This window comes from Corapipo altera, unplaced genomic scaffold (genome assembly GCF_003945725.1).
Source record: "Corapipo altera isolate COAL_440 unplaced genomic scaffold, ASM394572v1 63, whole genome shotgun sequence".
NCBI classification, from domain to species: Eukaryota; Metazoa; Chordata; class Aves; order Passeriformes; family Pipridae; genus Corapipo; species Corapipo altera.
In genome coordinates, this window is record NW_020884928.1 from 3,881,557 (window position 1) to 3,897,404 (window position 15,848).

General features: G+C 36.9%; 1 protein-coding gene across 1 annotated transcript in view; it reads right to left on the reverse strand.

Moving 5' to 3' along the window:
• The window catches only part of LOC113954395 (macrophage mannose receptor 1-like), a 34,326-nt gene that overhangs the window by 11,191 nt on the left and 7,287 nt on the right, over positions 1-15,848 (reverse strand). Inside the window, exons 7-20 of the mRNA XM_027658629.1 lie at positions 14,774-14,956; positions 14,005-14,162; positions 13,240-13,353; positions 12,901-13,016; positions 12,459-12,607; positions 10,132-10,331; positions 8,567-8,694; positions 7,865-7,952; positions 6,522-6,663; positions 5,422-5,457; positions 5,128-5,303; positions 4,481-4,548; positions 2,790-2,890; positions 941-1,077 (exon numbers count right to left, since the gene is read on the reverse strand). Coding sequence (XP_027514430.1) covers positions 941-1,077; positions 2,790-2,890; positions 4,481-4,548; positions 5,128-5,303; positions 5,422-5,457; positions 6,522-6,663; positions 7,865-7,952; positions 8,567-8,694; positions 10,132-10,331; positions 12,459-12,607; positions 12,901-13,016; positions 13,240-13,353; positions 14,005-14,162; positions 14,774-14,956 — 1,796 coding nt within the window. The remainder of the gene's footprint in view (positions 1-940; positions 1,078-2,789; positions 2,891-4,480; positions 4,549-5,127; positions 5,304-5,421; positions 5,458-6,521; positions 6,664-7,864; positions 7,953-8,566; positions 8,695-10,131; positions 10,332-12,458; positions 12,608-12,900; positions 13,017-13,239; positions 13,354-14,004; positions 14,163-14,773; positions 14,957-15,848) is intronic.

Below are 15,848 nucleotides of genomic sequence, written 5' to 3' on the forward strand. Positions count from 1 at the left end.
AATTACATATGAGATGTACTTTTCTCCTAAAAGAAATCAGGGCTAAGATAAGTAACAGAGCTCAAGAGTAGAAAGTCAATATGTCTACCCAGGCAACCCCACTCATTGCACAAGCTGTAATGCAGGAGTCTATATCATTTGAACTTATTGTACTGAGGTCAAGTACATAATCCCTTTTCACATTTACATCTGCCTTCTTCCTGCAATAACAGAGGGATCATTTGAAATCAAGAAAATTTGACTTTGAGTGACACAACTGCAGGGAATGATCTGTGCTTTGTTCTGCTTCCAATGACTGTAGCTATAACTGTTCATCCTGCCAAAGTTATGAAATATCCTTTGGCATATTGACCTAACATTTTGAGGATGCAATAGCAGTGCAGTGTACATAAAGCAGACAAAACAACCTTTTGTAGACAGAGCTTCAACTCTAATTGGTACAAATTCTTCAGTTACAGCAATGAGGACTTCCGGACCACGTCTGAATGAAAAGCTATACTCAAAACAATTGTACTTTGGCATCATATTTCTGAACTCAAAGCTTTGTGAACCCTGTACAAGCCAAAGGGATTGCTCAAATACATTCTCTCCAAATCTTTCCACCTGAAACTCTCACTGACCATTACAAATTTCCATTTCTATCATAAATATATAAAAGAAGAGAGAAGAGGTTTTCTAAAGCAGTAACAGTGTATTTTAAGCTGCCACAAACTATACTCTCTGGAATCTATTTGGCATACATCTATTTTTACTGTATTTCTCCACAAAATTAAAAGTATGCAGTCAACTCCAAAAAAGCCTAGCCATTCAGGCCACACATTCTGACTAGATAATTACTCTCCAGATTTATTTTATAATCATAAAAAAAGTGGGTTTTTTCGAGATTTTTTTTTCAGTTCCATTCCTTTACACAATTTACTGAAGATACATGTTGACACACCTTGTTGCCAAAGAAAACCCAACTTTCAGGACATCCTCCAGGAGGCAGTGGTGAAGCAAACGTTGAATTAATAGAACTATTATGTTTTTCACATATAAATTTATTGGAGGAGCCACAGTTTATGTCATTCCACAAACCTGAAATAAAGAAATTGAATAAACAATAAAAATGTTACAGTATTTGTAACAATAATTTCTCTCTTTTTTTACTTTTTTTTTTTTTTTTAGAAGAAGCAGAACAAAATTTCTCTATTTTATATTTCAGGTTGCAGCTTGATCTGAAGACAAAGTAACTATGACAGCTTCAAATGAGACAGTTCAAGCTGTAATATAGCACTCTTTGTACCTGACCCTTCTGCTACTCTTTCAGGGCTCTCCACAGTGCCTATACCTATTCATGGGTATATATACCTATTTACGGGTGTATATATATATAATTTGTTTGAGCTATGGCATCATCATATTGCATGCAGCAGAGGAAATATACCAGCAAGCAGCTTTAAAAAGAAAATGTATCAGAAATGGATGATTTCGGAAATACCAGATCAATCTAAGGGCATAGTATGGTGTTCAAACATACATTATGAAATATGTATCTTCTCCAGGGGGGCCAACATCTCAAGTTAATAGAATGTTAGCTAGGGATTCGGTTTGCAGATTAAAATACTTCAATTGTCAAGATTTCTAAGCCACTATAATGGTCAATAGAGAGATAGGGCAGGACTCATTTGTCTAAACAGAGGTGCTTAGCGCTGTTTGAGAGGCTAAGCAAAGTTCCTGTAGAGAGCTGACAGATACGGCACTGTTTCTGTGGGAAACACACAGTTAGATGGGCTAACTAGAACACCGCAGGTGGCTGCAATCACCTACACACAGGCATCTGAATACTGAACTTGAATAAACTGAACTGCTCCTCAGGAAGCGCTGAATGTGGAGGTGAGATCTCCACTTGGCCATAGGGAGACTTCAGACACTGCCAACTCAATCTTAGTGCTTCCCTTGTCATCCAGTTCAGTTCCTCACATGTAGATTTCCAGCATCGTCTGAGACAAGCCCAGGAATGCTGAGCCATCTCTGCAGAAGTGGTAGATATGGAGGGGAAGGTGGGATAACTGTCCCTTTCTCGACCAACAACTAAAGAAAGAGGGATGCATCTCAATCAGACCATATGTCTATGTTTAGAAAAGTGAATCTTGTTCTTTCTGTCTTCATAAAAAGGCAGAATTGCAGGTGGGATTGCTGAATGAACTCTTTATAAAACATAAATTGAGAGATCAATATTTAGATACTAAATTCCCATTAGCCTCAGTTACATTGCAGAAATAGAGCCAAGAGGAAAACTTAGCCCTATGCTTCGCAAGAAATTTACATTTCAGTGTACTTGTAAACACGTAAGACATTCTTAGGTCATTAGATGTATTTGTTTATTTCCTCACTGACTTTCAACTCCTTTAAGCTGACTATTTTCAACTCCCTTATTTCCTGTAGCTGTTATAAGTGTTTTCTTAAGTTCAGAGGAAAGAAGACAGACCATTCAACTTCCTACTGAAAGAAGTAGTGAAAAGCCCTGTAAAAAGGTCCAATATCTATCTTATAAATCCAGAGAGAGACATCTGCATTAAATTACACATGATACAGAAATCTCCCCATGCTAAGGACACAGACTCTTCCACTACTGGTGGTCCCCATGACTGCAAACAGTTACTGCATTGTGTTGATTTGTGACTGGAAAGCAATTACAGAAAACAGCTATCAAAGATCGTGTGACAGTTGACTGCAGAAGTTTGGCAGCATCAGTTATAATCAAAGCAGAGACAAGTAAAATCTAATAGTTTTGCTTTGTTACTTACCATGTCCTAACAACATTACCACACAATTTTCCTCATTATTTGCAAAGTTAGGTTCATTAGGAGCCCAGGCCACATAGGTTACTGGAGTCCCATCTATCCATCTTAAAAAAATAAATGCAAATAATTATTTACTAATACACTTCAATTGTGAGATGATACTCCTAATTAACATCTCAAAAATAAGAATATACACAAGTATTAATGGGAACTGGCTAAAACTGGAAGGACTGTTAAAGGTTTTCCTCTCTTTATCTGATTATTCTAATTTCAAGCAATTTCTGCAAAATATTTCTGGTTGTAAAATAGGAAAAATAATACACCAAGCACATTTTTGTTAACGTGCAGGATTGGTATGACAAAATTTAATAAGAGAAACCATTTTCAGTTAGTCAAAATACATAATACAGATAAATATATTAAAAATTTATTTAACTTATTTCATTGTGTCCCTAATTAATATTATGCTTCCCAATCTGAGCATTCCTGATGTTTTCATAGATGCAAACAAGGATGAAAAAACTTTTCTGTGGATTTTACCCCAAAGAAAAATACCTTTACAGATATTTTTCTATTGAGTCTTGTGGACATTGTGTCAGCTTTAAAACTACCATTTCTGAAGTACCAAAATTGACATTTTTTCCTTTATGTTTACATGCTTTGTACTTTAATATATTGCTATTGAAGGAAGGAGAGGTTGGCATTGCATTTTAATCAATATTTCAGAATTTAGGTCAGTAAGCCTGAAGTGGGAAACAAATTCAGCTCCCTCATCTATCTCTTGCTGCTTATGGTACACTTGATCTAAATAAAGGAGGTGCTCACTGAACCCAAGGAATGCCACATCTCCCTAATTTGTCTCCTAAATCAGGTTAGAATCATGTACTGACCCAGTCACTATCAACTTATCTCTCCCCACTCCTCTTTTACATACTAACATTCTGTTAGTGATTTACAGGCATTCAACAGTGGCATAAAACAGAAAGGTTAAATTCAGATCTCCTCTAATCTGTTTCAGGTCAACATCAGAAGCATGTTTTTTCACCTCCCAGATGTGTCCTAACTAGCAGATGGGAAGATAAGCAGTGCATCCTGCTCTTCAGTATCTTTTACTTTAGTTTTGAGTTTATTTGCGTGTAGGTTTTTTCAGAATAGTTGATAATGTTTCTGTAGTGTAAACTTCTGCTGACTTTTCTCCTGGAACAGGATTTTGCAGAGACTGCCTTAGCCATCTCTGTCAGAAGCAACTTTTGTACTCATTGTCCACATTTTCCTGACTCTGGAGGACCTCTCTGAAGCTATGACGTATAGACAAAAAGCCTAAGGAAGCTAGGCCCTACGACAGAGAGAATGTTTTAAGTGTGCATGTTTAGAGGTATAAAATTCAGTATAGTGAAGTATCACTCCTATTTATGGGACAAATCTTTGAAAGAAAATTAAGAATGTATGGAGAGTAGAACTGCCAAGCCTTTCTTTGGGTAAGTGCTTACTCAAGAAAAAAACGTTCTTTTCCTATTTATTTTTGGTGAAAACTATTGGACTTCAGAATGTCCTAGGACTATTCCATTTTGCTTTGTACAAAGTATGTGGAACTGCCTTCAGACCTGGAAAATAACATATTCAGTACCTCCAGCTACATAAAATATTGTATTTCTTTCTACATGTTAAAAGCTGTACTGATCATCTTAACTTACCTAAACTTTTTATCAAGGCTTACTTTTAGACCAATGAAGTATGCACTTGACTTGCTCCAGTATGGTTCCTAAAGCAGAAAGATACTATTAAAATTTAAAAAAAAAAAAAAATCTTTGAAGTAAAACAAGCAGAAATGGATACACCCTTGATTGGGCTCACAGAGCAATCACTGAAGTTGACAGCAATAAAGCACACGCTTGCAGTTCAGCACAGCAATGTATTTATATGCTCAGACACAGAAGCAGGTTTTTATTTGGGGCATCAGAGCTGAGTCCTGCAGCAATGAGGTCCTTTAGGATAGGGTAGGAAAGAAGCAGATCTTGAGTCAGAAACTGGTATTCTGCTTTCATTCTCTCTCCAAGGTTGCAGCACTGTCTAAAATTGACCTCAGTTCTCCCTCTCACACCAGCTGCTTCCCAAGACAGCACAGCTGGTACCTTCCCACATTGCTCTTCCCAACAGCCTGCCTCACTGCCTCAGCACAGACAGCACAGAGCAGGAGGGACCAAATCCCATGGGATCAAAGGGTGCATTTGGGGAGATTTCACTAGTGAAAATGCTGATGGCTCTACTTCTGATACAAGTTTTACATGCAGATTGTCACAAGCATTTCTACTTTAGACAGTCTGTTTATAATGATTCTTACATTTTCCTGTAGTGCTCTCTTTAAGAACCTTCTCTCACTGTTACTATTAACAACAGCTAGGTCTGCAGAATTCATCCTGCAAAACTCTTGGGCTTTTTCCATGGAGACCTGTTCTTTGCTGATATAGTAGAGCTTATCTTCATATATGACCCATCCATCTGCAGTGGTTTTGTATGCTGGAAAATAAATAACGTACTTTTAAATTCTGTATCTGTAGAACATAAAAGCTTAGTTTAGAATAACAATTTTAGGAAAAAAAAATAAATAATAAGAAAAATGTACACAGAGACCTACCGTATGTGTCAATTGGTTCAGATTTTAATGGCACTCCTGCAAAAAGAAGAGAATAGAAGGTGTGGCACATCTCTGTAGCGTGTTTTATGATGTATCTTGTTACTGACTTCAAGGAGAAGAGTGAGGAAAAGAGCAGGATTCTCCACTCCTTTACCACTGACTAGAAAGCAGGCTTAGCCACACATTTCAGCTGCACATTATGCAATATGCATGGTCATCTACTTTTAACTTTGTATCTTAAACTGTGCTTCACATCAATAAAGTCATAGCCTTGACTGAATCACATTCCTGAGCAGAGCAAGGCAAGGAAAAATTGCTCTTCCAGTCTGTAAGTAAGAGTAGATCTATATGAAACACTTTAAACTTTAGGGTACAGCTCCTTTACTGATCAATCAGTAGACATTCCATAATTCACCAGAGGGGTATTTTTATTAAGAAGGAGATAAATTCCACTAGATTTACTTTAGCTCTATCAAAAAATTCTCCAGTGCCAAATATTCATAAGCAAAAGGAAATATGACTCTCTCTATACATATGTTTATTTGTTTATATATATGTATATATGGATGGGGGGGGGGGGGGTGTATACGTACTGTGAGTTATTTCTGGTTGTGGTAGAAAAAGAAATGACACTGTTTTATGCTGTTGTATTTCCAAAAGCAACTGAATCCTCAAGAACGCGAAAAGATGACTTGGAGCACCACTAAATCTTGGTGTACAAAGATATTGTATTCGGTTTTTAGCTTTACTGGTGTTAGTATAAAAAGCAGTATTGTAAGGAATACAGTGCAACTCTTTACAACTCCTTACCTCTTACATTACAAAAATAAAAGCAAATGCTTCTTAATATTCAAAAACTTTGCATCTGTTAAACCCTTGCAAACATATGGATTATTTATACACCCTAATTTATGTCAAAAAATAAATCTATTTATTCTTATCATCTATCATTGAAAAATCAAAGCCTATAATATGTTACTCAATACTCCCCATTTGCACAGAACAATTCTTCAAAATTTTGTGTCTTGCTCCAGCAACTTAGAAATAATTGCTTATTAAAGTTTTTTAAGCTTCTTGCCTAAAGAGAAGAAGAAATCTACCTTGTTTTATTTGACAAAACCAGTCAAGCTGTACTTCACAGACCGAAAGAGACCATTGCTTAGAAGATGGAAAATGAAGTGAGCCGCAGAACTTGTGTCCTCCTGAATTTCTTGAGCTATCATCCCAGTTTGTGTACCTAACCTATAGAAGAAATCAGCTTTGTTACTCTTTCCATTTTTTTCAGTAGTTGTATTCTTCATTGGCAAACAGAAACAAACTGGTTTTATCTGAAAGGTTATGGTTTTAGCTAGAGGTGGAAATGTGGGGAAAGCAATCAGAAGATCAGGCTGTCTTGGCATGGTGGGCTTTTTCTCTTGTTTGTGCCTTGAGCCCGAGACACAGAGAGAATAGAAACAGGCAAACGGACTGTTTCTACTGAATTTCATATAGTATGAACTTTACCCCCATGACACTCATTTTAATCATAGCATGAGTAGTTTTCACTTCATCAGTTGTGACCTGGTTGAAAAACACATTGTCCAGCAGCTGTCTGGTGACAGTGACCACATCATGTATCATCAATTCAACATTCACTTCTTCCCTTTCCTGTGGTTAATGAAGATGGGAGTGTGACTTTTGAGAGGGAAGTCAGGTCCTACAAACCTGGTGGAATTACCTCTGAAGAAATTAACATCCAAATGGGAAGGGAGACCCATTTGGTACAACCTACGTGGGATTTTCAAGAAATTTGTGATAAGGTTGCTTCTTGAAACTTTTATGGAAAATAATGTGAGCAGGATAAGAGGAAATTCCTTGCTTTTGTTAAAAATAAAATAGGCAAATAGAGAGTAGGAATAGAGAGAGCATAATAAAGAGTGAACTACTGCAGGAATATTTTCCACAGCTGTGGATGTCTGCATGGGCTTAAGAGATGCCTGGATAAATTAAAGGAAATAAAGATATTAAGATTACAAATCTGAGTTCCAGTCCTGAAAGACCCTGAGCTGTCACTTACTGGACGATGCGGGATAATACTGGAAAACACACTTGCTGTTTGATTAGTTCTTAAGATGTTTATGGCCACTGCCAGAGACAGGATACAAGATCCACCATAATGAATTTGTATGTTCTGACATTTTGTGTTCATATTATCTTCTCAGAAGAGAAAATATGTTGGAGTGCTGCACAGAAAGCCACAGATTCTGATGAGATACAGATAATTACCATGTATTAAAATGTTTTGCTGCGATATTAGTCATGGTGATATAGGCTAACAGCCGTGTGAATGTTTGCAGGACTGGTGTTTTCTTTGATGAGGACAATAGCAAAAGCCCAAAAAGTACATGTAGAAATCCCAAAATATCTTAAGCAAACAAATATGATGGAAAATTAAAATACTCACTGGAGAGCCATCACTCCAGGCAAATCCTTCATCTGGATTCAAAGAAAATATACCGAGCCAAACAGTTTCAAAACTACAGCGAGAGGCACTAAGAGAAATTACAGGGCAGAGTAGTGTACAAGCACCAACACAAAAAACCCATCCAGAAATACATAACTGAACTTTCTAGAGAATATTTTAAAAGCAGTAAAGTTGCAATTATTACCCTATTACCTTTGGTGAAGGGCATACATATGTTCTTCATAGAAATAAGTAATACTTCTGTGGTTCAGTTGCAATGGCTCAGTTATCAGACTTAATATTAGTATTGATCCTGTATTTCCCTGATGTTCTGTTTACTTAGGGAAGGCCTTCACAGATTCAGAACATGGTCTCAGCATTGACTACTTCAAGGTAGGTCAACACTAGATATACTGGTCATGTTTTCTACCATACTAAAAATACCAAATATTTCATGTGTTTCTAAATTCTATCTAGTAATCATGATACTGGTGGATGTTTTAAATTTTTCTAGATGCAAACAACATTTTTTTTTTTCATGGAAAGGATAAAAAGACTAAAGAGTAGATACATTTCAAAGTATCTGAGGTTTTTTGGCTTTTGAGGAATCCATATGTTTCAGAAATCATCTAAGATCATTCATAATAGTTTATATGAGAAGTCTTTTAAATCTGGTAAGATAAATATACAGCAAATACTCACCGTATTGCTTTTATTAGTAACGGTATCTCCTCTTTACTGTTAATGCTGACCAGATCTCCCCCTATTTGTCTGCAAAAAACTCGAGCTTCAAACCATGATTTCTTATTAGTATATGATCTGTGAAAACACTATGGAGAAATTACTGCAAAAACACTGTAAAAATACTGTAAAAATACTGTAAAATGTATCATACATGTGCTATAATAATAAAATAATGACTCATAGTCTTGCTCACCCATAAATGAGATTTCAAGCAAGCCAAGTGAAAGTCCATAAGAGAAATGCCATTACCTACTCAGTTCATAAAATTTTTGCACTAGAGTTGGCTACCTAGTTAGCATAGTACTGACAAAAAAAAAAAAAAGGGAAGGAATTGCTAGAACGGAATACAATTCCCTTTAATTTGTTTTATCTGGAGGAGGGCCCATGTGACCTTATAGATGAATGGAAAGGGTTGTGATGGAGAGGCAAGATGGCCTGAGAGGAGTCTGAAGATATAGGCAAAAGAAGTACCTCACAGTGGTTTACATCTCTCACTTTACATTTGCAGTATGATGTCTAACTAATTTAAGAGAGAAAAAGCATGACTTTGACCACAGTTAAAATTATGATTTGAGGATACAGGAGCAAAAGTAAATAGCATTTCAACTGAGTTTGAAAAAAAAAAAAAAAAAGAAAAAATAACAAAAGGAGAAGAACTCATTAATTCAATAAAATGATAAGAAATATTAACATTTCACACTAAATTAGCACATTTCAATTCTGCATGATCCCAAATCAGTGTTTGCAAATTACCCTCATTTCTTGTTCAAACTCTTTTTTTGTGCCTACTCAGACACAACTGAGTGTACTTCAAAACCAAGTTATCTGTAGCTTTGCATCAGAAACTCTCAAATAAATGCCCTTCATAAACACAGGTTTAATTAACCTTTCATGTGACTTCTTATGGTTTATTTCGGGGGATAATGTGCTTATTTTAGCAAGGTCCATCCTTAGGCATTGTGTTGATGGAGAATATACCTCACTGTTTCTCTGCTTCATTCCCCAAACTCTCACAGATCTCAGACAAATACTGGATCTTTGTACAACCTAGTGACCACAACAGATATAAAGAGCAACGCCAACAGACAAGTTTTGCTGATTCTGCTATTTGATACAGAATTTTAACATTGTTTTTTCAATAATTTTAATCTGAAAATGTCCCTTGTTTTTCTTTTTGTTTTTCTCTTTGTGTCTTTCTAGGGCCTTGATATTTATATTCCTTTTCTTCCATTTTCTGCTCCAGTTCATTCGACCCCTGGGGCACAAACTTCCTCATTTTCTTTCCTGTGCCCTTCTCCCTTCCCTTGTGTCCATTCCCTTCAATTTCATCTTTCTTCATAAGTTTCTCTCATCTTATGGATACTTCCCTGAGAAGAATCTTTGGGTATTTGGGTTTTGCTATGTTCCAACTTCAGATGTTGCAAAACAAAGATGTCAGTTAATTTTTCTTTCTTTCTTATTTATTTTTTTCTCCAAACTAAGGAGTTCAAAGTCCTTCTTCTTATAAATACAAAGGCACTTACTTTAAAACAGGAACTTCTATGGTTGTTTGATATCCAACCTTCAGGGCACGTGGGCACCACAGCAGTAGTTGGAATAGGTGGAATTGTTGCACCCTTTGCCCACTGCTTGCAGATATATTTTTGCTTTGTCTCACAGTCCAGAACATCCCATAATCCAGCCGCAGTTCCAGTTCTCATGGCTACACATCCTGGACTACTTCCTTTATGAGAAAAAAAGAAACAAAATAAACATTAGATATTTTATAAAGTGTGAATTGTTTAATTCTTTGCTAAAATCTTTAAGCAGCAGTCATTCACTTCTTGCCACATAATAGCACTTGAAAAGCAAAGTTATATTTTAGGTATTTTTCACACAGGCAGAGTACTATTTTTTTTTGAGGAGGCCATGATCCTTTTAGGATCCTGCCTTTCTTTTTTTTTTATTTTGAATGTCCTACGTAATTAATTCTAGAAAGTAAGGGGAGGGGGGGTTACAGTAAAATCCTGTGGTTTTGAGTGACAACCTCATTTCTACTTACTTTACACAGGTCATTAATGAACACTCTTTCCAATAAAAAATAGACCTTATAAAAAAATCCACCTTCAACTCAGTGCCTTTTGATCAAAATTTTTATTTATGTAAGAGCTTCTCTGTGTTAGGTCAAATTATCTGAAAGGCTTTTGATAATTCAGAGAGACCACTCTGACTAAATTTCCCTTATTCATATGCTTTTGGCTCCTGTGGGAAGCTCCAGGAGATCTGTGAGCATGACTTCCTTTACAGAAGCGATTTTACGTATCTTTCCCACTATATCTTCTTTATTACAGATTCAGCTAATTTACTAATGACTCACTGGTCTGTATTTCCTCAAATATTCTGGAACTGTTTTAAACATTATCACCAAATTTGTCTTTTTCCACCCCTCAGCTTTAACAAGGCAGTTTTAACAGGTAGTAACACATTAAAATGAGCAGTTCATTTAACATAATCTTAACAGCTCCTGGATGCTTTTGCAGTCATGCTTAGTCCGGACTTCAGGTCATCTATTTGCTCCATAATCTATTCTCTTGATCTTTCATCTTGAAATAGACTCTCCAACCATACCATCACAAAGAAATTTTCCAGCACAGAAAGCCCACAGAAAGTGTTTTTCTTTACTGTTCTGGACTGACTGTTGAGGAATGCATTTAGTGCAGGTAGTTCAGTTTGCAAGCTGCAGTGACAGCTACAGATTGAGCTGTGGGTGGTGGGAGCCCAAGGTAAGAGGTCGTGATCTGGCTCCAACCGTTTGCATAGCAAAGGGCACAGGACACTGGCCAGGTGAACAGAGATGAAGAGACACAGCAGGAGCCCAGGACCACAGACTTTGACAGTTTTAGACTGCAATGGTGAAAAAGCCCAGGGTTTCCTTTGCTCATGGTCCCTTCTCACAGACACCCACTCCAGCTGTCATTTTGTTATTGCACCATTATTAAATTATTTTAAGGACTGAGGCGGCTGAGACTCTGTTATGGGAAACCTGGGGCTGAGCCAGTACAGAAACCTGGTCTGACTGTGTGAGTGTGGGGTGTGTAGCTGTGAAGGGGTCTCAGTTTGGGCTTAGGTGGTGCAAGTGTGACTGCCAGAGCTGCTCCTGGGTGGTCAGACAGGGAAGATTCCTTAACATGATCTCTAAGTGCTCTCTTCATACTCTGATCATCTGCTGGCACTACAGACTGCCTGGTAAGCTTTCTTCTCATGGTGTTTACTGAAGTTTTATTAGTCTATGTATTTTGTAATTTTTTATTATTTTTATTTTATATTTTGTAACCTCATTGAAGGTTTTCAAGAAAGTTTTCAGACAAAGGATTACTGAGAGCAGATTCCCCTATGGCATTGTGAAATCTTGTTTTCTGTGTTTCTGCACAGTATGAACCCATGAATACAGTTTTCTTTGTATCACAAATAAAAATAATAATGGTACGATGACTTCTGTTACTATGAATTTGTAATTCTCGACTTAAATTCCTTATTACAGTTGCTCTTTTTCAGATTCTTCTCCCAGGCTAACTTTTCTATTAGAGGAATGAGAGTAGAATAGTCTCAGGACCTGTTTTTAACTCCTGTTATATCCCTGTGAAGATAGGCCAAAAGATTCATCTTATGGGTAAATACATCAGATGTCCTAATATAAAACTGCAGTTCGATTTTTTCCCTTTGAAATTAAAAGATGGAATTTGAGAACTGCCAGATATTGTAAAAGATACTGAAAGTTTAAAGCATAAAATTCAGAGGACATTTCAAATTCAAACCCAAATAGGGACCATGACTGCAGAGAGCAGCTACCGTCCACCATCCCAGCACCTACCAGGCATTCCTGCATCCCAGTGCGTGAAGGAGGCCGCTTCACCATCGGCCCACCTGAAAGTGCCTTGGTTCTCGACATCAGAGAGGCCAAGCCAGAAATATTTCTCAGGCCTCAGCCCAACAAGGCTAGTCAGATAGGCTTGCTCATACCTGTAAAAGGGATCATAAAGACACAAGTGAAAACAGTCATTTATCCAAATCCTACTCGCCTAACATGATGATGAATTCTTTTCTCCTTTTCCTTGCTTCAGACTGTGGGAGATCTTATGATAGGATTCTGATTCCATACAAACAAAAAGGAAAAGCAAGATTTTTTTGTTGTTCAGCTAGAGACCTCATCTCTTACTTAGACAATCTGCTGTTTGACGTTGTTTTAGCGTTTGAATATTTCATATGATACAACCTTTGCCTATTTAAAAGTCAAGGAAAAGTCATTATCATACCTACTTTCAACTGTGGCTAAATAACCTTCTTCTCCTTCACAAGTGGTGTTTGCTTCTGAAAATGTTGCTGGAACATGTCCTATAAAATAACAGTAGGTCCCATACCTGCTCCAGCCCTGTAACAAGATTTTAGGATTTCCATTCAAATTTTAGATAATCGTGATATTGTGTATTATTGTGTATCATTATTTAAAATTAATTAAGCCTAATAATCCTGAATATTATGACTTAGATACTTTTTGCAGTGAAATAATATACACAATTCAAACAATTCTAGGTGATTCGAGATAAGGTGCTTATTCTATCTGAGAAACTGATGTTCCATTCTCATATACTTACCTTTTTGCAACCTGCATCAGTAATTTCCTTTTCACTAGCTATTTTTGATATAGCCTTTCTTTTACAAATGTAGCCAGCTTTCTTCTCGCAGAAAAAGTCTGCCCAATAGCCATCCTGCAGCAGGAAAAGGTTTGCAATAAGAAGGAGATAAAGATGAATAATTTAAAGAAGATGAATGTGTTTCTTTATAATTGAAACTATTAATTTTCTTTCTCTTCTCATTTTGTAAACAGAAATGGTTTTTTTCCTTATCCAATTTCCCTAGATGATAACAAAACCAAATCTGTTCATATTCAGCGAAATATAAACTGGGCTATAGCAGTACAGCCACAGCTCATGTTGATAGGAAGGGAGGAGGGTGCATAAAATTTGTCCCCTCTTCTGCAGGGCCCTGCACAAACAGTTGTGCCATGAGATAGCAAGTGAGCAGGCACAGAGGAGTCAGCAGGAATCATGGATCCCCACATGCCACCATTATCACCAGAGGAAAATGAGAGAATGTGCTCAAATTACCTTCAGAGACCTGTCTTATAGCCCTAATAATTTAATTTTTGACTTTCAGATGTACTTAAAGAGAAAATTTCACCCATGACACAATAATGCTTTCTTTTTTTTTTTTTTGAAAGGTCGTATTTAATCTCATCCTTTTTCCCCTCCATCCCTTTTTCCAGCCTTAGCTCTTTTCTGAAATAGTAAGAGCACTTTAGTCTTTTATTAAGATTTTCGTTTAAATGTGGAGGTAAAATATGTTTTGGGTAATGTCACCTGGCCTTTGATCAGTACACAATCTTCTGGCCTGTTGTTTGTGGTGGATGGCTCTCCCAGGTGCCATTTTGTGTATGTCACTGGGGTACCATCAGTCCATTCAAAATACATTTGAACCTTACGGTCGTTCAGCCCAATCCACAGCTTGTCTGTTGGCTCTAAACGGTGGAAACAGAGAACTAGATAAGACCTTGGAAAGAGAACCAAATAAGACCCCTTATGCCACTGCAACCCTTTCACAGCACCATTAAGCTTTGGACATATAACTCCTTTCGTAAATTTATGAAGCAGAAAATTATTTAGTGTGTTTTATGATCATTTTATAAACTAATATTTTGACATGGATATTAAAATTAAGACAGTATGCTTTGGAAAATTAGGTTGTAAAGAAATCCCTGCACTAGATAAAAAAATCTGGCTCCTCTTCTTCATAGCAGTGGGAGTAAATTACCAGCCTAATGTTAATACACCATAGTAGTATGATAGAACTGCGTGAATAGTAGTTACTTTTTAGGTTCTGTTGCACTGGTCAGGCTTTAAAATACTGCTTCTATGTTGTATGAAGTGTGAATGTTTTAAGCTTCTTCCAACAAAATGAAAAAAGGAGAGAAAGACCCTAAGCACAGCCTCCCAGCCCTAGCTCAATTATTTAAGCAGTAAGTAAAATCAGAGTTTTGACAACATCCAAAACTCAGCTGGAAATCTCAATTAATCTGTCTGGTGTTCCATACATGCAGAAAAAGGCAAAAGACACCCTGGAAACACTCACTGTACCCAAGGCGAGACACCACAAAGCTGTGCTCCTCAAGGTTTCGGATGCTGGCCAGGTGACTCCCTTGCTTCTGACAAGAGGTCAAAGCTGCTTCCCATCCTTTGCTCTCCCTGAAGATCTTGTAACAGTGATCTACATATGGCACCCACCCACCTGGGCAAGTAACAGGCCCAACGTCACCTAGGAACAAATATCGGGACTTTAGAGGAGTTCAATTGCCATACAAGGGACATGACACTGAAAATATTTTCACTTACTCTGTGCAAAAGTTCTAAACTAAGAATTTTTTTTTAAAATTCTCATTATAAAGAAATGATAGACACAAAACATAGTAAACATAAATGCAATTATGAATATGGTAATTTTAACTTGGAAAATGAAAGATTTTTAATACAAATAGTATTTATACAATTTCTAAGGTCAGTCAAATGTCTATTTGACACTAATCTATTAGTTTCACCACCTTCTGTATTACTTAGTATTTGTCAGACAAATCAGACATTATCTGCACTTAACATAGAAGGCTTATGAATTTTTAAAGGATTAAGTATATTGATAGAGTAAGAGTCATCGAGACAGATTTATAGCCAGGTGCACACAGGGGGTCACACCAACAGGGAAATCTTTATACACTTAAAATATCTTTTCTCATTTCAATGTACTGATCTTCATTGGTGTCGATCTTCTATCACTTCTGCAGAGACCTGTGAACTTGCTAAGCTGGTTGACAACAAGTCATGGAGAAGGACTTAGAGCCACACTGTAAGTTCTCCATCTTTCTTCCTTTTGCTGATTTTTACTATTGTCCCTCTTCTGAAAAATAATTTTTGTTTTGTTCTCCCCTTTGATGGTCAGCAGTGTATGTATTCAAGGGGGAGACCTGAACATCGAATCGTAGACAGAAGGGACTAGCTGGACACTCTTCCCTTTTATCTGTTTCATTCTGTGTGCTGTGGGACTGGAGATCAGACTACAAAGGGTACAATGGTTGTAAAAAGTAAACCAGATAAACAAGAAATAATTTCTATTTCTAATAAAATTCTCCTGCTCATCATTGTCAATACGAATGCCC